General features: G+C 39.4%; 2 protein-coding genes and 1 pseudogene across 8 annotated transcripts in view; 1 reads left to right on the forward strand and 2 right to left on the reverse strand.

Annotated features, from left to right (window-relative positions):
- Positions 1-5417, forward strand: part of ECD (ecdysoneless cell cycle regulator) — a 32383-nt gene extending 26966 nt beyond the window's left edge. For both annotated transcript variants that reach the window (XM_028513132.2, XM_036026802.1), the window contains exons 10-14: positions 99-205; positions 343-526; positions 1745-1812; positions 3342-3556; positions 5143-5417. In XM_028513132.2, the coding sequence (XP_028368933.1) occupies positions 99-205; positions 343-526; positions 1745-1812; positions 3342-3556; positions 5143-5361 (793 nt within the window). In that variant the 3' untranslated portion in view covers positions 5362-5417. The remainder of the gene's footprint in view (positions 1-98; positions 206-342; positions 527-1744; positions 1813-3341; positions 3557-5142) is intronic.
- A 1800-nt stretch (positions 5418-7217) lies between these two features.
- Positions 7218-22389, reverse strand: NUDT13 (nudix hydrolase 13). Of its 6 annotated transcripts, XM_028514123.2 has the most exons (10): positions 22286-22351; positions 18126-18251; positions 16266-16357; positions 13282-13421; positions 11919-12053; positions 11038-11144; positions 9961-10086; positions 9694-9805; positions 8826-8980; positions 7218-7841 (listed from the first exon to the last, which is right to left on the reverse strand). In XM_028514123.2, the coding sequence occupies exons 3-10, from the start codon at positions 16346-16348 to the stop codon at positions 7641-7643; spliced, it is 1059 nt and encodes a 352-aa protein (XP_028369924.1). In that variant the 5' UTR covers positions 16349-16357; positions 18126-18251; positions 22286-22351; the 3' UTR covers positions 7218-7640. The 6 variants fall into 6 exon arrangements, with proteins under 6 accessions (XP_028369924.1, XP_028369926.1, XP_028369928.1 ...); XM_028514125.2 differs by lacking the exon at positions 18126-18251 and having other exon boundaries at positions 16266-16358; positions 22286-22389; XM_028514127.2 differs by lacking the exon at positions 13282-13421 and having other exon boundaries at positions 22286-22360.
- Positions 22390-22677: 288 nt separating this feature from the next.
- LOC114497110 lies at positions 22678-24129 on the reverse strand (annotated as a pseudogene).
- Positions 24130-26205: the final 2076 nt, after the last annotated feature.

The raw sequence follows: 26205 nt of genomic DNA on the forward strand, positions 1-26205 counted from the left end.
GACTAGGTATTCCTTTCAACTTTAAAATACTATATTTTTGTGATTATTATTCTGAGTGTTCTTATTAAAAAATACTTGTGTCTTTTATTTTTTTATAGTTCTTTTGCTATGAGCCCAGGTGAAGAAATCTTAACCTTATTACAGACATTACCATTTGATATTGAAGAGCTTAAGAAAGAAGAAGCTAATCTTCCCCCAGAAGATGGTAAGTGGTGGACCAGGATAGGCCAGATGGGTTAGAAAAATTAAAACTAAGTTTCATTGGAGCCTTCTCCAAGGGTGAAGGTTCCTTTCGTGTGAATGTGGTATAGTGTGGCAGCACCACGCTTTCTTCTTTTTCAGATGACCGGTGGTTAGATCTCTCACCAGACCAATTGGACCAACTACTGCAGGAAGCTGCAGGCAAAAAAGAACCAGAGCCCCCCATTTCCAAGAAGGAGGAGAATTACGACTTAACACAAGTCTCAAAGAGCATGAAAGCTTTCATATCCAAAGTCTCAACCCACAAAGGAGCAGAGCTGCCTCGGTAATTTGTGCTAAAGTATAACTATCTATCGGGTGTGTCCTACCCACAGCCTGCGGGCTCTAGGCAGCCCAGGATGGCTATTAATGTGGCCCAATACAAAATCATAAATTTACATATAATCTTTTTTGTTTTTGCTCATCAGTTTTTGTTAGTGTTTATGTATTTAATGTGTCGCCCAAGACAACTCTTCTTCTTCCAATGTGGCTCCGATGCTAAAAGGTTGGACACCCCTGAACAGTTATAACCCAGATGTTGAAGTCATCCCTCATTGCCAGTCCCACACTTTTTTAAGTAAATGATTTGTACCGCTTTGTTATTCTGCTTTGTTTCCCTGTTTTGGTACCTAGTACCATGACAACTTATATGGAGTCAGTTTCTAGTAACCTTACCCTTTGCAACCCTTGAAGTAACCACTCAGCGGGTCTAAAAGCCACTGTCTCAGAGCTGTTAGGGCAACCATGAGCTTCTTTTGGCGTTTACTCAGAGCCTTGCGGGCTCTTAACATCCAGCACTCAGCAAGCTCAGACTTCTCGTCTCCCACTTGCAAGCATATTGGAAGCTTCAGACTCAAAAGGGTGGGATAAAAGGGTTTATCAGAGGAAGAAATAATAGAAGAAGTGGGAAGTTACATTTGGCAAATAATGGGGAAAAAGGCAGATGGAATTGTTAATTCCACAGCAAATATATCTTCATTAGTGTTGACGCTCTGGAGCTCACGAGATGCTTAAAATTTATGTCCAGTATTGTTCTTAATAATTTTTATTATTTTTTGTTTTATTTTTTAAAGCTTTTATTTACTTATCTTTAGAGAGAGTGGAAGGGAGGGTGAGAGAGAGTGGAAGGGAGGGTGAGAGAGAGAGAGAAACATCAATGTGTGATTGCCTCTCGCAGGCCCCCAACTGGGGACCTGGCCCACAACCCAGGCATGTGCCCTGACTGGGAATTGAACTGACAACCATTTGGTTTGCAGGCCAGAATTCAACCCACCGAGCCACACCAGCCAGGGCAATAATTTGCAAGCATTATTTAAATGTTTGGTTTTTAAAGAGAAATATCTTTTTCTTTTTTTTCTTTTTTTTTTTTTTTGCTAATGTTAGATATTTCTCATGGGAAGTGAAGTGAGGGTAGTTCTAGTAGCTCCTCAGAATGGCATTACTTTAGAAAAAGTTTCAAAGAGTTATGTTCAGGATAAATTGTTTTTTTCCTTTCATCTTACAGAGAACCTTCTGAGGCTCCAATCACTTTTGATGCAGATTCTTTCCTTAATTATTTTGATAAGATTTTAGGTAAGTTATAATGTGATATTTATTTTCATTTTGAAACTGTTAAGTGGTATGGGTAGGGCAGTAGAGCACTGGACCTCTCAGAAGACAAAATGCTTTCTCTTTATAATTTTGTGTTGCTTTCAATCATGAATCTCTGCTGTCTTGGATGGTTTTGCAGAGGATGCTTAGCTCAGTGCTTAACATAGAGGTTGCTCATATTTGTTGAATGAGTGAATGCTGTGTGTTTAGATAGAGTTACCTTGGCTCCTATGTTATATTATTTTGCTCTTTTATACTTACTGAACTTACATGCTAATAATGAGACATATAGCCCAATAAAAGAAATCAACAAAGGATATAAAAAGGCATAGCCTTGAAGAAGAAATATAGTCAGTAAATATTTGAAAATAGTTAACTATTTCCAGGAAGCAAGTAAATAAACAGTAAAAATAATTACCTTTTTTGCCCTTTGTATTGGCAAAAACTTAAAAGGCTGATGGTAACCAGTTTTCTCCCGGGCTGGAGGAGTGAGCACCGTGCACTCTGTGGGGCAGAGGTGCACGTCGTCTTCCCTCAGGGCCGCTCGGTGCTCTAGAGTGTTTATAACCTTTGACTTCCCAATTTCAATCTAGGAATTTACTCTGTGAAAATGACACATGTGCTACTATGGTGATTGTAGCATTGTAGTAGCAAGAAAATGGGACATCCTAAATGTCTGTCAAGAGGGACACGGTTAAATAAATCATAGTGCGGTTGGGTCTTGAGCAACATGGGGCTTAACTGTGCAGGTCCACTGACATGTAAATGCTATGAATGTATTTTCCTTATGATTTCCTTAATAACATTTTCTTTTCTCCAGGTTACTTTATTGTAAGAATACAGTATATAATATATATGCAAATATATATATTTGTGTTAACTGTTTATGTTATCAGTAAGGCGTCTGGTCAACAGCAGGCTATTAGTGAAGTTTTGGGGGAGTCAAAAGTTATATGCACTTTTCAAGGGTCAACTGCATATCCATATTATGAAATACTTAATAAAGAATAAGGTTCATCTATATGTTTTGACAGAGTAGGACCTCCAAGACATACAAATAAGTAGAAAAGCAAATCATTGTTTAGTGTGTATATTTGTGGGGAAAGTACAACCATGTTTATATATGTACCCAGGCCTGCATAAAGGTCTGGATAACCACCCAACTATTGAAAGATGCCTAACTCTGGGAAGAGAGTGAAAAGTGAGACAGTAATTCTGCATGGCTTGAATGTTTACATCAAAATGTATTCATGCATTATGTAGTTTTGAAATTTTCAAGTAAAAAATTTTAATTAATTGAAATCACTTTTTTTTTTTAAGCTGAATCTTTCAGGTCAATCTGTGTACTTTTCTGCAAATATCTGCCACCAGTACCATTTTCTGGAAGTGATTTTTGTGATGGAGTTTGCCTATGTATATTGGTTCTTTTCTGCAAATAATATTCTGAGCCTTTTGAGATGTATAATCAGAAATTTTTTTTACCTAGTGGCTTTTTCTGTGTTGGGGTGTAGGGCCAAGGCCTCCTGAATCAGACTCCGATGACCTGGATGAGGATGACTTTGAATGTTTAGACAGTGACGAGGAGTTAGATTTTGAAACACAGGAGCCCGGGGAAGAAGCATCTGTAAAAGGAGCACTTAATGATCTCAAGTCATACATGGCCCAGATGGACCAGGAATTGGCCCACACCAGCATTGGCAAAAGTTTCACCACCCGGAAGCAAATGGTATACATGTGTTTAACTTCTTTCCCTTTCTGAGTTTGTTATAAAGATTAGCTACAACCCTATTTTATCTTAATAGGATTTTTTAGTTTGTGATAATATTTTTCTGATAAATTTGATTTTTTTATTTGAAATAAATAAAAACACGAATTTTTCCTAACTCTGGAAAGATGAAGGATTATTAACTTTATTTTTCTAAACATAAGCTTTATTATATTACTTATTCTATGTTATCTATCAGGATTTAAAATCAAGTCATGTGATCTGTTGAAATTAGTGTGTGGGTTGCCCTGGCTGGTGTGGCTGAGTAGATTGAGTGCTAGCTTGTGAAACAAAGGATTGCTGGTTCGATTCCCAGTCAGGGCACTTGCCTCAGTTACAGGCCAAGGTCCCCATTAGGGGGTGTAGGAGAGGCAACCATACACTGATGTTTCTCTTCCTCTCTTTCTTCTTCCCTTCCTCTCTCTCTAAAAATAAATAAATAAAATCTTTTTAAAAAGTTACTTTGTGGTTAAATACTATTACTAACGAGTTGTTTAAAATGAGAAATGACCTTAAATATCCAAATATTTTTCAAGTATTAATAGTATTTGAATTGTATGTTTCCCTAATTTAGTGCCAGATTTAGAATTCATCTTTTACTAATGTTTTAAACTTCGTTTTTATACCAGCACTGTCTAACCCTAGACAAAGAAGTTAGGGAAATAGAATGAACCCTAGAATTTCATGGATTAGGGTTGAAAATCTGTCTTTGCTGTTCACTATGACTGTGTCCATTAACCAATAATCCTCATGTTTATAGAATTAACATGAGAACCACATGAGACAACAGTGAAACCCACAATGGGCCCTTAGTTTGGGTCATCTAAACCACATTTAAAACTATAGTCACTTCTAGCATTGCCAATATCTAATAGAAACTATACATTAGATTTATCTAAAGCAGTGTTTCTTAAGTTTCAATGTCAATTTGAGCCACGTAAATATATTATTAAAATATAGATCCTGGTTAAGTATGTCTGGGCTGTGCCTGAGATTTATATTTCTAACAAAGTCCCAAGCGATGCACATTTGAGTAGGGAAAATATAAAGGTTTATGGATCAAGTTGCATCTTTCAAATTTTTTCCCAACCTGTGAAATCAGAGGCTCCAGTAACAATTCAGTCTTTGTGGTTCAACTCCAAAAAGCTTCAGGTTTTTACTTGAAGTTTTTTCATTGGGAGTAGGGGGTGAAGAAAATCTAGTTTCTTTCACTTAGGAAAAAATGTTAACGTTTCCTTTTTATGCTTTTTTTTTTAACTCTTAGGCATGCTATAAATGTACCTCCTCAACCCTGGTTGTCTCCCTTGGGCTATCTCAAAATAGGGAAGAAATTCATTCAGTTCGTAGATGCCTTTTTTAGTAGTGTCTCAAGGCCTTTGGTACCAAATTTGAATACGTGTTTTAAATGACATGGTTTATTAGACTTCATTTTTGCTTTCTATCATTGGAATTTAATTTTACATTGTTGCTTAGTTAGCTTTGAATTGTAACTACCATCAGTTTAATGGCGTATCACCCCATGATTTCCTGTTCCCTCCATGTATAAGGAATCTACCAGGAAGAATTCAGATGAGGAAGATAATGGTGCAGGAGGATCTGTTCTGACACCAGTGGATGTAGACCTGAACCTGGTTTCAAATATATTGGAATCATATAGTTCCCAGGCTGGACTGGCAGGACCTGCTTCCAACCTCCTACAGAGCATGGGCGTGCGGCTGCCCGAGGACACCGACCACAGACCTGAGAGTGAGCCAATGGGAGACTAAGGGCGAGCCTGGCCTCTTTCTTAAATAAATGTTGAATCTGAGTGTGTTCATTTCTAGCTTACGGTGCTCTTTTAGTAAAAATGTTTCTTTACTACAAGTTTCACAGGTTGCCCCTCAAGTGTCGCCCTCTCTACAAGGTTCTCTGTGATCTCCAAGAGGTGCACACAGGCACCGAAGTCAGCAGAGAGAATCCAGTCCCTGAGATGAGATTTACATGCTCCTCGTTTAGAATATTGTTTAGTTTTATTGAGGATTAAATCTTGGGTAGAGAATGGAAGGTAGTCAAAAATAAGGAATGGGTGAGTTACTTTTTTTATTCCATGTACCAGGAATGACCTTGAACCCAGCTCACTCTGGTGACAAATATATTTATTTTAATGTTTTACCTGTTTTTACTATTCTACGTCATAGGCCAGTGGGTTCTTTTTATCCTTAGCACCTTCATAATGAATTGCTACATAAACATTCGCCAGCCGGGTGAGCCCTGGACGAAAGTTTCTTTTATTTATCTGTCATTTTCAGTATCCCAACCTTGTCCTCTTTTGCCTCAGTTTTCAGATACCTTTGGAGTTCTAAAGCAAAGCTCTCTTCCCACTCAGTGCTGGGAAACAAAGTTCGATGTTGCAGCTTCTCCCATTAGCCACTGTCATCTTTTCTTTTCTAAAACAACACGTTAATCCAAAAGCAAACAGTTACCCCAGGGTAAATTTGAGAAACATCACACACTCCCCTTTCTGTCCTGTATTTTCAGACGGGGGGGATGTGTACACTTGTGCTCACAAACACACCCACACAGGGCTAGGAAAGGCTGGGAGAAGGTAGTACACATGGACCCTGAACTGTTTTCTTCTAACTGCAAGATATGGGGAAATCTCGGGGCCTCTCTTTCGAGAGTGCCTTTCCCTTCTACATGCTGGGTTCAGCTCAGGCCAGGGCAAGCTGCCAATCTCGCAGGACAGTCGAGTCCCATCATATTTTATCCCTCAATACGTCCTGATGAGTGCATCTGGACTTTACAAAGCAGTGATGGTTTGCTGGCAAGAGGGAGAACAACGGTCTTTTCATTTCAAAAAGGAATTCAGTGCTTCAGCTTTTCTAGTTCTGGAATCTCTTTTGCTTAGTCCTCTGGAACTCGGATGCATTCATAATCATAGGGTGTTTGGCACTTACATATTTAACCACAAGTTAGTGTCTAAAATCATCAGAAGATACGGCTCCTTCCCCAGCCATGCATTCCTCTTTTCAAGCTGGCCTCCAGCGGTATTCTCTGCACATTGCTTCAGTTCTTCCAGACTTGGAACCTGGACTTAAACATTTGTCACACTAAATTCACACTTGCTGCGATTTCTTCACTCATAAAACAGAAAATACATCTGAACAAAGGAGTGCAAATTTATTTTATTTCCTCCAGACAAATTCTCCCCCATGGCAAGGTATACAAATGGCATATATGAATGATGAGAAATCCTAAGTTTAGTTTATCCTATAGAACTCAAGAAATGGTTCGCCCTCACTAACCCCTTAGTTGAAGTTACAGCACTGGATGTGCGAATGGCAGCGGTCATTTCACACTTAGGAAACCAGAACAGCAATGTGATCCTCCCAGCCTTGGATCACAAACCCAGCTAAATGCCTCACTGAGAGGCAGTGACCGCAACAGAACAGCATTGCCTCTGACTTACTGCAGAGCTCTGAGGGAGACCTTAGCCCCCACTTTCCTCATCCCTTCAGTGACTTAAAGAACTATGACTTTTATTTCACTACTATATACAAAATAATCACCTGCACATAAATTCAAAACTGTTATGTTGTGCTATTTGTCTTAAGTCTATGAGGATAAAAAGTAACTCAGTGGGTTGAGATTTGCTATATATTTTAAATAGTAAGATAAAAGTTTTAACCAAAATTATACCAGGCACATTTTGGCAGTTATAAACCCAGCATTAACAAGCCACACGCCAACAGTTGTTTGCACCTGAGATTTCGGAGAAGATGGGTGAACAAGGGCCTACATCTAAACTGAAGCCTCGGCCTTCCCCCTGGCTTTGACGGTCGTCATCCCAGTAGTCTCTCTTCTTGCTCTGGCACCTCTGATTTTCTGTAAGTAGGGACGGCTTTCATTCACACTGCTGGGAGAGGTGTCTCGCTGTTGGCTCACCTTATTCTCTGCCTTAACATGAGTTTGGCTAGATACGGCATTTTGTCACCTCTCCTTTTCAACTGACACTTGATATGCCCCTCTGAGATACTGAGGAGGGATCTAGGTGGCCTAGTCTGAGCTAAGCAGGCAGAGAAGGACAGGTTGGTTTTTCCACCCACTCCTTAATCAGTTGGTGGGCAATGGCTAACTTCGGGGGCAGCCAGAATGGGAAAGTCCCATTCTGTTGTTTAGTATATGGGTCATTTCTCTTCAAGGCCATGACCACCTCATCATGACTGAACCAGGCAGCTGCTTCTAGTTCTCTCAAGTTCACCTGGATCTGAAAGACATGAGGAAAAACAGAATGTAAGATTAAGAGCTACAAAATTTAGAATATTATGGACAAAGGTGAGAAATGGTTCTAGAACTGGGAAATCTTAGAAGGTAATACCTGGGATCCATCGGCTGGGAGGTAATCAACTCTAGATATTGCCCAGGAGCAAAAGAGGCATCATTAAGAGATAAAAGTTAAATTTTTAATAGTAAAAAAAATTTTTAAATATTCTGGAAGTAGAAATACTAAAATATTAAGAATGGTTAATCTAGAGGGTAAATTATGAATAGTACCTGTTTTTCTTTGTGCCTCTGTTGATTTTATAACATACAAATGTTACTTTTAAAAGATAAACGTGTAACTGACAATACTCAAAATCATAGAATCTCTTTGCAAGAGGCAAAGTAGTCATGGGAAGTCATGAATCATGGGAAGCTGAGAAAGATGAAATTGTACTCATTCCATAGAAACCAAAGCAGAACAGACAGACTGTGGTAGATAGGAACCACAGTGCCATCTGTCAGGGTTGCTACAGGAGAGCAAGATAAGACAATAGCTAAGTACCTCTTAACCAGAAAGGAAGGCCTATAATCATTATTATGCAATTGTTAATTATTAATACTGATTATTTGTGCCCAGAATCCTGATTGGCTTGAGCAATAAGATCAATCTCGAACTAAGCCATTAAATTTGATACATGATGTATTTAATCTATGGCAGATGCTGTGTTAAGTCCTGATGATGAAATATATATTGTCTCATGGCTGAGACATATGCAAGGAAGAATGGAGATCATGTTAGCACCCCGTTTCCGTGATGATTATTCTCCTTACAAGATTGCTAATTCCTTAAGGATATAAATCATATCTTACACATCTTTGTATAATCTAGACAATGTTGGACTAGACAGGTACTTAGTGAGTAGCTACTGACAAAAGCTTGAATGAGGCAGAGGAAATATCACAGCATACAGGAAGCCTCAGAACTGACCTCTGTCTGTCCAGGACTCACAGCTGCATGACAAGCAATCATGAGTGAGCTGTTAGGAAAGGGCCAGTGCTGGGATGCGGAGTAGTGCAGTCTTTCCACCTCCAAGCCCACCTCTTCTGCAACTTCTCGGCGGACAGCCTCTTCCAGAGTTTCACCTACAAGCACTCAGATTAATTCAGGACAGCCCTGCAGCAGGAAGGGTGATACAGATGCCCATTTGTGAAAGAGCAAAACTGGCTCCAAAGCATCATTGAAATACTTGTGGGAGAGCCTTAAATCTCTGAGTCTGTACAACAGGAATCAAGTCTAGAGTTGGGTGTTGAACTGCAATAGTTAAACCAACACAATACAATGCAAAATGGTCATAACACTAAATAAGAGTGGCAGTGGGAGAGGTTACTGCTCTCATCAGCTTTAATAAAATTCTAATGCCACATTTTACCATTTGCAAATTTTACACTGACAGAGTGAAAAAACCTGTAAATAAATACTGAATTCTGGTTAATATTATGCATGCTGAAATATTTAGGGAGAGGTGTACTGACATCTGCAATCTATGCATCAGAAAAGAAGATGGGTTAATGGGTAGATAGAAGAATGGATAGGTATGTGATAAAGTAGGTATAGGAAATTAGAGTCCAGGTGGTGAGAGTGTATGGGTTTTCACTGTATAGTTCTTTCAACTATGCTGTATGTTTGAAAGTCTGCCTATAAAATATTGGAAAATTATAATGCCAGAGGCATTTTCTGGACATAACAGGAGGGAATGTGCTTGACACCCCAAGCACTATGACAGCAACACAAGAAATAACTACTATCGGTGTGGTTTTGCGTCTTCCAGTGTCATCTGTACATGCCCTAAACTTACCTATATCACAAAAACCTGCCAAGGCAGAGTACATTCCCTTGGGGAAGGAACTCTGGCGGGCAAGAAGGCATCGAGTCCCATCTGACACCAGAGTGATCACCACAGGAGCCATCTAGGAAAAGGGGAAGGAAACTAGGGTTTTGGAGCCTGTGAATGGGATGAAGGCATGAATCACCACAGAAAGCCTTTTAATTGTACTGGCTTCCATCCCCAGGACAGAGCAGTGTGTAGCCTTCTTGATTACTGGCCTTTTAATGCTGTGCTTACCTGTGGATAATAGATGATCTTATTAGAAGGGCACACACGCTTGCTGCCAGCCACATTCTTCTTGGTGGGCTGCCCACTTCTGCTGCAGAACTGATGAGCATCATGCCAGCGGAGGAGGGCCTGAGCCTAGCAATACAAAGATGGGCTTGGTTTCATTTGGAGAGAGTATGAGGCTCATCTATAGTAGTGCGGGGCCTAGTATTCGGAACAGCTCAAAGGGAAATGCCAATGCCCTTCCAGTTCACCTACTTTACATGGTTATTAAACTTTCAAATAAGGAAACTACTGAACATATTCCTCTTGCATCTGAAATATAAGTAAAGCATATTTTAAATGTATTATGAATTATTTAAAATATATGTAATATATAAAGCATTATAATAAACACCCATGTACTTATGACCCAGCTTAAAAATAAAACATTTCCAGCCCTGGCTGGTGTAGCTCAGTGGGTTGAGAGTGGGCAGTGAACCAAAGGGTCACTGGTTTGATTCCCAGTCAGAGCACATGCCTGGGTTGCGGGCCAGGTCCCCAGTTGGGGGTGCGTGAGAGGCAATCACACATTGATATTTCTCTCCCTCTTTCTCCTTCCCTTCTCTCTAAAAATAAATAAGAATCTAAAATAATAAAACATTTCCAATATAGTTGAACATCCCAACATGTATTCTTCTTCAATAAAGTTTGAATATTTTTGCAAATAAAAGATGTTTACTTAGAGATATCTCTAATTAAATAGATAATCAAAAGCACTTTAGCAAGTGAAATGTAAAGCTGTGAGGATGAATAAAAGCAATAAAAAATAATTTCTCATACGAAAAACATGATGCATGACATGCCGTGGGTCACTGATGTTTATGAGGCTGACAGATGCCATAGATCTGCAGGTATTGGTCCTGACAGCAATCTTGCCAAAAACAAGGACAGAAGAAAGAAGAATCAATCTCCCTATAGCACATTGTCCTGCCAAGGTCTGTAGGGAGAACTATAATCTACACTGGCCTCATGTCATGCATGCACTACTTGCCCTTGTATACTGTTTTACTAAATTTCCCACAGAACTGAGAAGTCAGAATCTACCGTGGACAGCAAGGAGGCATCCTTCACATTCAGCCGAAAGAGAGCCTTCCTCAACTCAATGAAAGAGCCCCTGAGCTCTGCCTCCATTTCTGGTTTCTGTAGGGAAGCTAGAAAATTAGAAAAGAATGAAATGAAACAAATGTCAAACTGCCTCGGCCCCTCTCAAATATATCTTGTTAGAACAGTGTTGCCCTAGCTTGTCAAATAAGACTCAACTAGGGAAAATAAAATATATACAGGTTCTCAAGCCCTGTGTGGAAATTCTGAACAGCTAGCGAGTGAGGCCCAGAAATCTTTCTAACAAGCACCAGGTGATTCTCATATTTAGGCAAATTTGGGAAACAGCACAGTGCTATTTCCCAAGCTCCTTTTCAGGGCAATGAGAACACCTGTGCTAGCCAAACACTAGCCCTGGAAGAAAGGTGGAACTGAACCTGTCAGCACCCTGACATTGGGACACACCCTGAAGGGGAGGAAAGGCCGGATGGGAGCCACGCGCTGTGGCAAACCGGCCCCCAAACGCAGCACTGAAGACCCAGTGTACTTCAAGGTGACCTGTTTATCCACTGGCATTGATAAGAGATACAAGAACAATGTCATGAATTTTAAAACATTTCCTATGAAATATTTATGACAGAAAATGTATAAAGGTAGAGAATAATACAATAAACATCTTTGTATCCACCACCTGCCTTAGAAAGAGGCTTTAAAATTCCTTTATTTTCTTTTAAATGACAATAGTAGATGGTACTATTTTTTATGCCCTAACTTAAAAATAGAAAGTTGATAACCCTTCTCTAGTCCCAAATCTTTTTTTTGAAATTTTACTATCATGTGAAAACCCAAAGTCTGAGAATTCCCAATAGCAATAATGTATGTACCACTCATGGAAGAGGAGTTAGTTAGACCTAGGTCCAGAGCAAACCATGCTTCATGCTGTTCGGAGCATCCAATTAGGACAGAATCTTCTATTCTTTGTGTATCCTGTCCGAGCTTTCCCAGGAGCTTTTCCAACTCTAAGAAACATAAAAGAAGAAGAGAGAAAAACAAGGGCTTTAATTGAACCACCTGAGCCATCTTATAGGAAATTATCTACATCAGCCTGAAGTAGGCACACCTAGCTTCAGTGGCTGCCCTGCAGCTAATTAGTTACATAAACTTGGTCTAATCTCTTAACCTCTCTAGGCCTCCATTGTCTCATCAGCAATCTGAGGAGTTCAGACTAAAGAAGGAATTCTTCCTGCATAACCCTGTATCACTCTGACCCTACCATGAAAGGAGTATATCCCCTAGTTTAAAAGATCCATGGTAGTTAACTTATCATGGGACTGAAAAAAGAGGCACATTTAAAATGGTAGAGACCAAATCAACTGTCTAATGTGGTCTCTGGATTATGCCCCTTCTGTGGGCCAAAGTAGAATGAGCATCTGAGATCCCAGTCTGTGGAAGACGAGCTCTGTCTCAGGAGCAAACCTGTCCTCCTGGCATGAAAGACTCCTATTTATTTGTTCACAATACAACAAAATGTTGCTACATCTCTAAATATTTAGTGCCTTCTGATGGCATCCTCATATTCTTTTGCAGTGCTGGGAGCTCCCTTTTAGATACTCCAACATCTGCCCACGAAGGAAATGAATGGGCAATGTATATCAAAGTTAGTCAGGGTATAGCAACATCATATAAAACCAAAAGTGTCTTGAAAACCAAATCCCAGCAGCTTAGACACCTCCAAAAACGGTATATCTCCAATATACCCAAAAAAGAGCTGTAGAAACAAATTAGCTTTAATTCACTTTAATTTTGACCCTTCTAGGAGAAATGAAATCACAATGCAAATTCTTGCCAGTGTAACAGTGTTCTACTCCATGGAGGCTGGAAATCACGTCTAAGGCAGGAGTGGCCAAATCTTTCAGGCTCTTGAACTTTATCACAACTACTCTGCTCTGTCATTATAGTGTGAAAGCAGCCTCAGACAATCTGGAAATGACTGTGTTCCAATAAATTTTTTTTTTTAAATGTGGCAGGTTCCAATATGGACAGCAGTTTTGCCGACCCCAGGTTTAAGGCAGTAGTGGTTCATACCATCCCCAAATACGATTTGGCTGGGCAACACAGGTTTATACACTAAGTAATTAATTGGCAGAAGCAGTTTGAAAACACCTTTCCTTTAAAGCTGGAGGATCCTTCTCAGGAATTCAATATGGACTGAGTTCTGCTTAGTGGTCTACTCTACTTGGGGCTTACCTACTAGGCTATACTGGGGCAGCAGGTATTGATGTTCTGATTTCTGAAGCAAAGGAGCCAGGTTATGAAAGAGGTAAAATGCTCCTGTCTGCTGGGCTTTTTTACATGCATCATCATCTTCCTTCAGTTCAAATAAATACCTGTGTTTTGGAAATAAAGCATTATGAAGCCACATTCATTTACTTGCACAGCATTCACCTTTGAGAATCCTGATCCTGCATCCCTCTCCTACCACAGTTATTTCCTCTTACGTATACCCCACATTGCTCTCTGAAGGATCTGAGGTGGCTGCAGGCAATCAGCTTCTCCTAGTCCTGCTATATACCTGGCCAGTACTTCTGTGCTTGCCCTTCTGTTGTACTAGCTGTTAATTTGTCTGTCTCCCCGAAAGATTATGATCTCCTTAAGGGCAGGGTCTGCCTTACTTCTGTATCTCCAGTATTTAGCATATTGAATAGCTCAATTCCATAAATATTTATTGAATTGAGCTTCAAGGGTAATAAATATTTACTGAATTGAACCTCAAGGTACTTTGCCAATATTGCACTATGAGGCAAGAATTTACCGCAGTGGATTGAAAGGAAAACAAGTACAGTGATGAAACATCAATTTATTTTTATTTTCCACAGAATACCTACAGGTGGATACAGACTTCACTATTGCAGGCAAAGAGTAAACAATATACCTTCAGTAACTCTCATTCAATCTAGGGACGATAAAGAGCAAGTTTCATTTTCAATGCAAGTTTCTCTCAACTATCTAGTCCCCCAAGTGAACACCATTTGTTCCTCATCTTTACTGAAGGGACCACTGATGGGAAAGGGAAGCTATTACTTGACTTATTTAGTAAGAGTAACATTTTCAGTAGCCAAAATAAAAATGTGGAAAAGAGAGCATCATATAATGAGCTTCTATTATAAAAGAAATCGTACTGGCACATGTCCTAGGCTTTTCCAGTGTCTTCATTAAGGATGGCTTATGTCTATCCTTTTAAGAGCATTGGGAATCCAGTCAGCTTTCCTGTGATGTGGGGAGTGGGGGAGACTGAATGTAGATTCTCTTTCCAGGCCTTAGAGATAACTGTTTTTGCCTGTGGAAAGCCCTAGAACAGACTCTTGGGTGTACAACATAATTTGTCACTTAAGCAGGAAACCAGGTTTACAGATAAGTTCTGTAGGATCTGCGTGCTTTTTAACACTGGCAGGCAAAGTTGCCTCAACATAAAACTACGAAGCAAAATGATAAACACACCTCAGCAATGTCCTTAGAAACCTATTGTTGACTGTGTGATAAAAGGGTTTACAAAGATCTCTTTGTGGACAGAAGACAAAGGAAACCTGAGATTTTAATACCACTGATATTTTTAAACTTATCATGAGGGACTGCAGCCTCCTGGGGCAAAGACTCAATGCATGTGTCAAAGGAGAGACAAGTGCCACTGAGAAGTTCCCAAATATAAACAATAGAACAAACACGCCGCCTTCATAAAAGAACAGAAAGAGTGGTTACAGCCCGTACTTTGCCCTAATGACCCTAGAAAAACAAAACACGGAGGTTAAGGTCTTAAACCTGGGGCCTCATTGGAACTGGAACTGAGATTAAAAAAAGTTTTATATTCTTCTGGATCAGAAACACCATTTTTAAAAATTCACTTCTCCCCTTTAGTTATAATAGCATGGAAACCATAAAATGAAGATCAAACTTAAACTGTTTTTTATATTATAAAAGTAAAAAATAAAAATCAGGAAATTCTATAATTTTCAGGAGATTCTATAAAAATCAGGAAATACAGTTATCAATTTTTTTCACAAAAGGAAATCATTAAGAATCCCACAACTCAGAGATGATCACTGTTTACACTTTGGAATTCTCCAAACTATTTATTACTATTAGGCATGTATACATACATAGGTCTATTTAGAATACCTACTAATTTGTAGCCTTTTTTCTTAAACATATTAACATTTTTACACCACATTCCTTATTAATAGAACTTTATTTTTTTTCTCATGACTTCTGATTCATTTTTAAATATACTTAATCACTTTAACACTCATTTTTAGACTATTCAATAATTCTGTTATTGTTCTCAGAGTCTCACCCTGAGAACTGCAAATAACATAAGTGCCCAACAATATCAGAAACAAACATTGCAATTCTGTTGTGTTCTCCCCCTGCTCATGTCAGGCTGCATGCTTCTGTGCCTTTACACTTCAGACTGGCACTCATATTTGGCAGAGCATTCCACGTGGGAAGCCTTGGTCGTGAGTGTTCCCTCCAGAGGAGTTTTACACTTACTTCTGCAGTGTGCCTGGGGTATTATTAGTTTAGGGCCACTACTTAAATTCTTTTCTTCCGTAGGGGATTTTTGGACTGCACCACATGGATGATACAAATTTAAACTCCCAAACTGTATGAGAGCAGGCTAGTGATTTCAAGTTCACAGATATCAAATGTGCCCAGGCTGTGACAAAGAAGTCATTTACCATTTTCCAATACTGGTACAGATTTATGTTTTCTAGTCCACTTTTCACAGGTGTTTCATTCTTTGGTGGCAGTGGGTATCAGAACTGGAGTTATTTACATTATTCTCAAGAAACTTCATGAACTATTATTCAGTATAGTTTTTAATTCATTCCATCATATGGGTGTGACATAGTTTAATTTCTCTCTACCTGTTCACTCGTCATGCGACAACGCTTCAGTGCCCACCATGTGCCGGGTACTGTCTTATGCACCAGGGGTGTCGATGGAAAAGACACCAATCCTATCTTAATAGAACTTACATTGAAGCATGTCAGCTATTTTAGATATTACTGGAAATTTATTTAAAACTTTTCCAATTACAAACAACTTTCAGTGAACATCCTTATACATAAATCTTAAATCATACAACCTTAGTCCTCAATATAGGATTTTGAGATTTTTTATAATTTAATGGGCTGACATTTGAATAATCAGAGCTCAGATTGGTCAAAACTCACCGGGTCTTGGTGACGTACGTTGACAGCAGCCTGTAGCACCAAAAAGATTTTCGCCTGCAAGCAGTCCCACAGTACAGAGACATTGTCAGGTCCTTAGAGGAAAGAGTTAAAAAAAAAAAGGATCACAGTATGCAATTTAAAGTAATGAATCACCAAGAAGGTTATACTTTAAGCCAGAATAGTATTACTTTTTAATATTAAGAGAAACTGAATAGGAGTCAGGTGATCTGGCTTCTAAATTGCATTTCTACCACAAACTAGCTATGAGATTTTAACTTTGCAATGCCTCTTTCCTAAAGGACAGAATCAGAACCTGTTCTGCCCACCTAGTGTGTGGTTAGGAGAGTCAGCTAAGTGCACAAAAGTAACGTGCGCTTGTCCTTCCATATCGTGGATCTGTTGCCAGGAGGTAGTTGCTGAACCAAGGCCCCCATTTCTCTCCTCCCTTGTACATACACAGGGCCAAAACTGTCTTAACAATGGATTGTGAGTGGAGTCATGTTTCTCTCTTCCAGGCTGAAGCGGTTCAGAAGTGGCTATGCCTCTTCATCCTCCTACTCCCCTTCTGCTAAGACTCTAGATGGCAGAACCATTAGATGGAGAACCTTGAGTTACTACATGGAGAAGAGCCACCCACCAACCAAAAATCCCCCAACCTTAGACAAGTTGTGAGTGAGAAATAAACTTCTACTATAGTAAGTCACTGAAGTTTCAAAGTTTGCTACTGCAGCTAGCATTACTCTAATAGACCAGGTAAATCCAGGAGTGTCTCAGAGTAATGGGGCCACATTTCTCAGAATACCTGAAAACCAAAGTCCCTCTGAATATGAAGTAGATAGGAAAAATATAAAATCACAGCCATTAGAAAAATATTTCAAAAGATAGCTATGCAAATCTACATGGATCTAAGGTATTTTTTTATTTGATTGTGAGAGAAAACATGCTATTATCTTTAGAATGTATTTTGCTGAAGGTGATTCCTTTTAAATTGTATATAAGTATTTTATTTGCCATGAAAAGTACATTTCATATTAGCAATACAAATGTCAAAAAGTGCCCCTGAAATGAGAAAATTGGCACAGTTAAATAAATAACCAGCCACCCTTTTAACTGTGCCCAAGGGAAACACACTTTAACACTAAACCACCAAGGGACATCTAAATTTTGGGCCTCCTTGGTGGCATAATTATGAAAGACATATGACTAATCTTTGGGCAGTTTTGGCTACGTTGGTCCTAGCCAAAGGTAAATTATATTTAGCAAATGACATTCAATAAAGTATTCACAGAGCCTGACTTTATGCAAAGGCCCTTAAGGAATGCAAAAACATACAGGGTGAAAAGCCTGCTCTCAAGTGACTCCAGCAGGAGAAAGAAAACAAATGATTTCACAGAAGGCAGTATGTGATACACAGGTTACACGGCATCCCAGCACAGTATTAACAGTGATTAGACTTATGTGATATACTGGAAGAAATGTATTTACAGTCAACATTTCTTCCTCATATATATCTCTGAGAATGTAATAAACACTCCTTTCACCTAGCAATTCCACTTCTAGGAATTTATCCTAAGAAGGAAAGGATATGTACAGGAAAGTTAAATGAAAGTTATGATAAAAGGGAATAATACACAACTGTTAAAAAATAAATAGAAAATAACAGTAGAAAAATGTATGTGTAATAAGCAGGAAAGATATTCAGAATATATTAAGAGAAAGTAATTTTTGGTTGGTTTAATCTGATCTAATTAATTTATAAAGAAAAGAACATATATTTCCCTGGCCAGTGTGACTCAGTTGGTTAGGTTGTCATCAAGAAACAGAAAGGTTGCAGGTTCAATTTCTGGTCAGGGCACATACCTAGGCTGCAAGTTCGATCCCCAGTCTGAGCATGTACAATTCCTAGTCTGGGTGCGTGCAGGAAGCAACCAATGAATGCTTCTCTCTCACATCAACGTTTCTCCCTCTCTCTTCCTCTCTCCCTATCTAAAAAGAAAAAAAAAAGCAATGAAAAAAATCTCAGTTTAGGATGAAAAGAACATATATATACACATACAAGAATACATAAATTAGATACATATTTATTCAATATTTGTATTTTTAAGTGACTAGAAGTACACATACCAAACCATTAACAGTGACTAATTTGGCAGAGCAGGATGGAAATAGATTGAAAAGGGTACCAGTAATTTTTACTTCATACATTTCTGTACTTCCAATCCAATTAACCGTGTGTACATACTCCTATTACAATAAAATAAAGTATAATAAGGGGTCATTCCTAGGACTAACCGCACAGCGAGGCTATTTCCAGGCCATTGTTTCCTCATCACATTCCCTGGGAGCCAGAACAAATGCCTTTGGGATGGTCCCAAGTTATGAATCCTGAAAACTGTAAGAGCTGTTTGGTTGTAGTTATGACTACGACGACCTGTGCGGCCCACTGCGCTTGATTGCCTGATGCTTTGCCTGGTTTCTGCTACTGAATACTACCCCTTGTGAAGCACTGTAACCTGCTAACTCACGGGATGGGGGTTGCAGAACTTGTAGAAAACATGGGCATGTATCACAGAAATGTGTGCTTGAAACCCATATGATCTTATTAACCAATGTCATCCTAATAAATTTAACTTAAAAAAAAAAAAAAGAAAACAAAGAGCCCTGGCTGGTGTGGCTCAGTGGAGTGATGTGCGAACCAAAGTGTCTCAAGTTCGATTCCCAATCTGGGCACATGCCTGAGTTGCAGGCCAGGTCCCCAGTAGGGAGTGTGCAAGAGGCAACCACACATTGATGTTTCTCTCCCTCTCTTTTTCCCTCCCTTCCCCTCTCTCAAAAATTAAAAAAAAAAAAAGTTAAAAAAAAGAAAGACAAAGAGAACATGATGAAATTCTTAATGTAGTTTTAAAAAATATCAATAATCAAGAGCAAAACCAGAATTATTTAAACTGAGAATTGTACCTTTGTTGGTATAGTCATAAGCCTAGAAGATTAAGTCTAATTCCTTTTCTGAATGGTCCCTCGTATATTTTTATATCATCTTATATAAAAGCAGTGCAGAGTCTATTTAAAAGTCAAAGAAGAGAAAACGATTTTCATAAAATTCAGTTTTTACTGTATTTTTCTCTTTAGGTAAGTTACAAAATTAATATAGCTACATTACAGGACATCTGGAACACAAAATTGTGAGAGCACCCATTATATTACCACATAAAAAGAACTTCTATTGAATATGTATTTTCTAGACTTTTACTCATACCATTTTTACATATTTATAATCAGAGGACATATTTTTTCAACTTGCTTTCACGAGACATGTATAAGCAGTCTTCTACGTTTTTATAGAAACTTCATAATTTTTTGGCTACATAATTCAAGCATACTCATACTGACTTTAGACATTTTAGGTTGCTCTGATTTTAAAGTATCAGAGATGCCACCTGAATACCTCTGTGCTGATATATTCAAGTTATTTTTTAAGCTATTACCCAAAGTAGAATTACTAGGATAAAATTTATTTTAAAATCAATGGCACTGCCCTGACTGGCATGGCATAGTGGTTTGGGCATTGTCCCATAAACCAAAGGGTAGCTGGTTTGATTCCCAGTCAGGGCACATACCTGGGTTGCAGGACAGGTCTCCAGTTAGGGGTGCATAAGAGGCAAAGGACTGATATTTCTTTCCCACATCCATGTTCCTCTCCCTTACCCTGTCTTTCTCCCTCCCTTACCCGTCTCTAAAAATAAATAAATAAAATCTTTAAAAAAAATGAAAAGTAAAATCAATGGCTCTTTCTACACACTGTCACACTTAAAAGATTCACTAACATATAGTTTAAGAGAACTTTTCTATTTCTTTGATCACTGTAGAGATTGAAAGTGTTTTCAGATTTAATAGTCCTTGTTCCCCTTTTGAAAACATCTGATGTCCTGTGCTCATTTATTAATTGTGGTTTTACTCTCCTTTTGACCATTCTAATTTTTAAAATATTATAGCCAGTTAGTGAAAGACAAATATATGATCTCACTTACATGTAGAATCTAATGAACAAAATAAACTGATGAGCAAAATAGAAACAGAGACATGGACACATGGAGCATACTGACAGCTGTCAGAGGGGAGGGGTTGGTGGGGACTGGATCACAGAATGTCAAGGGATTAGCCAAAGGACATACATGCATAACCCACGAAGACAGACAACATTGTAGTGATGGGCAGAAGGAAGGGGACCTGGGGTGGGGGGCAAAGCTGGGGAAAATGGGGACATTTGTGATAGTGTAAGCAAAAAAAAAAAATAAAGTTAAAAATATAGTACATTTACAGCACATTCTACAATTTGATCACCAACATGCACTACAGGAACCAGCTGCTCTGCGTATTGTTCTTCTCTTTGAAACAGTCATTCAGATCGAACCTCAGTACAAAAAAAAAGAGGCTCTTTTAACAGTCAAGAAGATATGTGAGATTTTAGAATGAAAATATAATTTCTTATAGCCCTATACTATTCAGAAATCTAGTAGAGTGAAAATTTGCTACTTTTTCCTGAACTATTGGTGATTTTTTACTATCTTTTGGGATCTTCAGTGTGATGCCTAACTCAAAGTGTATTGGTCCACAGGCTTAGCTCAGATTTGGTCAACGTACCACCATACTCACATCTTTTTGCTCAAAGGCCACTTCACAAACAGAATAGTTGTCATTGTTTGAACCGTTGTGTTTTAATGCCTGGCGGCACACTGAAGACAAAGTTCACTATTTACAAAACACATTTGGCAGAAAATACCGGCACCATTGTTTTCCTTTAGATGACAACCTTAGGCCTGCCTATTCTGTTTACAGTACAAATGCAAGTCTCCAAAGCAAGGAAGAACAGGGACTTAAGCACTGGACAGACTCTGGTCTTTTTAGTCCTGGCTCCCCCACAGACTGAACTTGTGACCTGGGGCTATCACCTAGCTTGTCAGAGCTTGGTTTTGGTCTCACTTCTCACTGGGGAGGGAAGGAGATAATTAGGACCTCAGTGTATCACCACTACGTCAGGTTTTGCATACCTACTTCTCAGGTCTGCTCAATTGTAAAATCCTTAAAGGTGAGGATTGTGTCTTCCCTATCTACAACAGCTGGCACAGTGTAAAAAACAATATATTAATACATGAATGAGTGAATGAATTTATTCCATTTTACAAGAAGATAAAGCTTTGAGAAGTTAACCAGTCTGAGACCACAATCCTTCAGAGTAGCAGAGTCAAACCCAAGGCTATCTGGCTCCAAAGCTTATGTTTTAATAAATATATGAGAAAGCATTTTCTAACATTCATTTTATTATTTATGTTTTTAAAAAGTGCAAAGACTGATAGAGATGAAAGGTAATATTGCTTTTACTGAAAACTATTAAATTATGAGGCAAATCCCTTAAGATTCACAATTTCTCTGACCCCCGTCATGAATGGTTCACATACTTCTCATCCTGTTCATCTTAACAGAAGAAAGATTAATTTGTAAAACACTACAGCATGACAAAAAAGCCCATCTTGAATCTCCCTGGTTATGTCTACCAAGCAGCTGGGCTGGCAGTATTCTAGAGAGCCCTCTGCAAAGGGTCTGTCTTTTCATTGCAGCAGACCAGAATGGGAGGGGAAATACACAAAACTGAGAGGCCACTGGGATACAGATTTCAAGATCTCATTAACCAGCTTTATGGTTTACTTTCTAAAAACTAATTTTTCCTCCCTTAATTCAAAAGTAACTCAGGCACAATGCAGAGAAGTTAGCAATCCCATTTCCAAGTGACTCTCCAAAAAAGTACCAGAAAGTCATTAGCTGTGGTTAATAAGATAATTCCACAAATTATGATGCAAAACTGTGGTCATTCCCTGGTTTCTGCAAGAAGGAAAAGGGGCTAAGCTGGAACTGCAAAATGCTGTAACTAAGAGGGTTTTTTTTTTTCAAGTTCTGCTTATACTTTCTCATAAAATGCCTCCTGCACTTAGAACCTGAACAGTTTTCTGTCCAGTTGTACTCACTCTAAATTCTGTTGGAGGTGGGTGCCGTTGTAGGCCTCAATAATCAGCAAACACCAGGAAACTCCTAACGTTCCTGGGAAGTGGGTCTTCCCTTGACCAGAGGGACTCGGCCACACTTCCCAGAATCCTCCTGGGCATGCCCTCTGGGAAATGTAGTTCAAGGTTTATGTGATCTGCTAAACCCTCCAGTGGCACAGACAATATGGTTGTCAAAAGCCTGATCTAGGATCTTCTAAATCCATTACCAGGAGAACTATTGTGTATTTGGAGAAGGCCGAGTAGCATTAGATCCATTTTTTGAATAAGATAAAATAAAATCATTAAACCAATTATACACAGAGCGTATTTTGTGGGGGAAGGGGAGGAGTTTGAGGCCAGAAATGAGACACCTTTCAACCTTTCTGTATCTTTAATTCTCTCTCTGCCCACTTTTTTTTTTCCCAAAAAATAAACACCTTTTTCACATAAGCTTTTAGGAAAGGAGGGAGGAGGATTTCTCTGCCTTTCCGGGCCTTGGTTTTCCTCAGCTAGAACTGCAGCCCCTAGGCCCCTAGCACAGAGCCACCTGCGTGGCCACACCGGCCTGGCCTTGAGGCGAGCCATGCAAGAAGCTTGCCCTGCTGGAACTGGTTCTCGAGAAGGCGGCTGATTGTGGCGTTCTTTTTCCCTTCATCATATTTCTTCTGAATTTTCTTTGATCATTTTTTGTTAAAATCTCTTCCCCCTTAGGAGTCAGCTTGGCCTCTGTCTTGCGGCCCAGGGGCAGCGCATAGTGGGACTCGTACCGCTGTTGGTGAGCCCCGTGCAGCTCGTTACCAGGGTCTCGGTGCGGACCAGTCCTTTGCTGGGTGTGTTGTAGACATCAGTAATCCCGGTTCTGTGCGTGCAGCGCCCCGAACCCCAGGAGAAGTTGCCCTCATCCAGCCTCAAGGCTCAGTACTTCCTGTCGCCTCCCCACACACGGACCGTGTCCACTCGGGGTCTATCTTACATGGCAGCAGGGTGTCCCAGCCCATAGTTCCACTTCTTGTGGCAGGGCTTTCTCTTGCACCCCCCCCCCCCCCACCCGCCGTCTTAGGGCGCTTGCGCCAGTTGTGCTGAGAGATGCCTGTGGCTTGCCACTGAACGGAAAAACCTGTCTGCCCGCTTTAGAACCAACTCGAACATTTCATGAAACTCTGCCAGTTTAAACGGACAAGACTGTGTCTAAATGTGTTTGAAGTAAGACAGAACGCATCCCTTGACCAACCAGGACAAGAGGATTCCACCTAGCTGAAAGCAGTTGTCCGGCAGAAGTACTTTAATGCTGTTCTCTTCTCTTCTCACTACGAAAATAACTTGCTTCTATGAGAAGACAGTTTTGAAGGCCATCCAGTCAACATATATTGAATGGATACCCAATGTGCCTGGGATTGTTATAGGTGCAGGATATCGCAGAAAACAAAACATGAAAACTTCTGTCCTTGTGTAATTATTCTAGAGGAGAAAACAAATAACCAAACAAGTGAATATACAATGTGTCAGGTGGTTGTAAGTGCTAGGAAGAAAAATAAAGCAAGATAAGAGGAGGAAGGATTTTGCTATTTTATATAGTGTGGTCAGCTCCATGGATAAAGTGATATTTGAGCAAAGGCCATACAGGAAATAAAAAGGAAAGCAAAGTGAGTGTCTGTGGGAAGAGATTTGTAGGCAGGGAAAAACCCCAACAAATACAAAGACCCTAGAGAGGACATGTGCCCGGCAGGTTTGAGGAAAGGCTAGCTCAAAGTGTGGTGGTCAGAGACGCGGTCAAAGAGCAGCCAGATCACATAGGGCCTTACATGTCACAGCTCTTACAGAGCCATTGTGACACTTTTGAAAAAAAAATTCTGAGAGGGATGGGATATTATAGGAGAGTTTGAAGAGAAAAGTGAAATGATTTAACTTACATTTTAAAAGAAGCACTCTCAGTGTGGAGATTAGACTGTAGGAGATAAGAGTTATTAAATCCAGAGTTGTTAGGATGTACCTATGTTGCCTGGGAAGGAAGAGTAACAGCGCTAATTAGCTAACCAGCTGCTTCTTTTGGACCTGTCCATCAGCACCCAGGCTTTTTATAGAGTGCATCTCACACAGGCTTGGGGGGTGTGGCAGAAGCATGCTTTTGACATGCTTCCTTCCTCCTTAAGGAAGGAAGAGAAATTTTGAGGGAAACAAGATATAAAGTCAAAGAGTTCCAAAGAGATGGGAAAGCATACATAGGGAAATTTAGGGCTCTAGTAATTTTTTAAAATGATTTATTTATCTATTTATTTATTTATTTTTAGAGAGAGGGGAACAGAAGGAGAAAGAGAGGGAGAGAAACATCAATGTTTGGTTGCCTGTCACACGCATCTTACTGAGTACCTGGCCTGCAACCCAGGTATGTGCCGACTGGGAATTGAACCAGTGGCCCTTTGGTTTGCAGGCCAGCACTCAATCCACTGAGCAACATCGGTCAGGGCATGGCTCTAATAAATTTTTTGAAAAATCAAAATAACTGTTTTTCAACAACTAAGCATTAAGTGCTATATAATAAAAAGTACTATGGTCTGAATGTTTGCATCCCCCCAAATTCATATGTTGAAATCCTAATGCCCAAGGTGATACTGTTAGGAGGTGAGGCCTTTGGGGGGTGATTTGGTCATGTGAACAGAGCCCTGGTGAATGAGATTAATGTCCTAATTAAAGAGACCCAAGACAGACCTTTGGTCCTTTCACCATGTGAGGATACAGGGAGAAGCCTGCAGTCTGCAGCCTGGGAGAGAGCCTTCACCAGAACTCAACCATTCTGGCACCTTGATCTTGGACTTCCAGCTTCCAGAATTGTGAGAAATAAATTTTTGTTGTATATAAGCCATCCAGGCTGCGGTGTCTTGCATTAGCAGCCCAAACAGAGTAAGACAAATAGCTAAGATTAGCTGAGCATTTATTGTGCTCTGGGCACTATGCAAAGTGTTTTACATATTTATCATTAATCCTTACATCTTATCTATTACTATTTGCACTTTATAGATGAGAACACCGAGGCTATATACCCTTGACTCCCATAATGTACTATCGACCTGGGTTGTGTCTCTGACTGGGTATGTGGAACAGGAAAGCTGATGTACATATTGGAAAATGTTGGAATGATGGAAATAATCTCATGTTCATAGATCTAAAGACTTAATTTTGTTAACAGGGCAATATTCCTCAAACTGATCTACACATTCCATGCATCCCAGTCAAAATCCCAGCTAATTTTTTTGCACAAGTAACAAAAGAAAAAAATCAGACTTCATCAAAATTGAAAAACTTTTGTGCTACACACAATATCATCAAGTACTTGAAAAGACAACCCACGAAACAGGAAAAATGATTCCAATCATACATTTGATGAGGAACTGTACTGAGAATATATAATGAACACTTACAGCTCAGTAATAAAAGATAAATAATTGAATTTTAAAATGAGCGAAGGATCTGCATAAACATTTCTCCAAAGAAGATAGAAAAATGACCAATCAGTACTAACAGATGGCTCATTGGCCATAAGGGAAGTGCAAGTCCAAATCACAATGAGATACCTCTTCATACCCACTAGGGCGGCCACATCAAAAAGGCAGATAATGACAAGGAGTGCTGAGGATGTGGAGAAAATAGAATCCTCAGACACTACTTGTGGGATTGTAAATGGGGTAGCTGCTTTGGAAAACAGTCTGGCATTTCCTCAAAAAGTTAAACATAGAGTTACCAAATGACCCAGCAGTTCCACTCCTGGATATGTATCCAAGACAATTGAAAACATATGTCCACATAAAAACTTGTTCACAAAGTTTCATAACAACATCATTTACAATAGCCAAAAAGTAGAAGAAATTCCAATGTCCATTATTTGGTAAGTGGATGAATAAAATGTG

Source organism: Phyllostomus discolor, chromosome 5, assembly GCF_004126475.2.
Source record: "Phyllostomus discolor isolate MPI-MPIP mPhyDis1 chromosome 5, mPhyDis1.pri.v3, whole genome shotgun sequence".
Lineage (NCBI taxonomy): Eukaryota > Metazoa > Chordata > Mammalia > Chiroptera > Phyllostomidae > Phyllostomus > Phyllostomus discolor.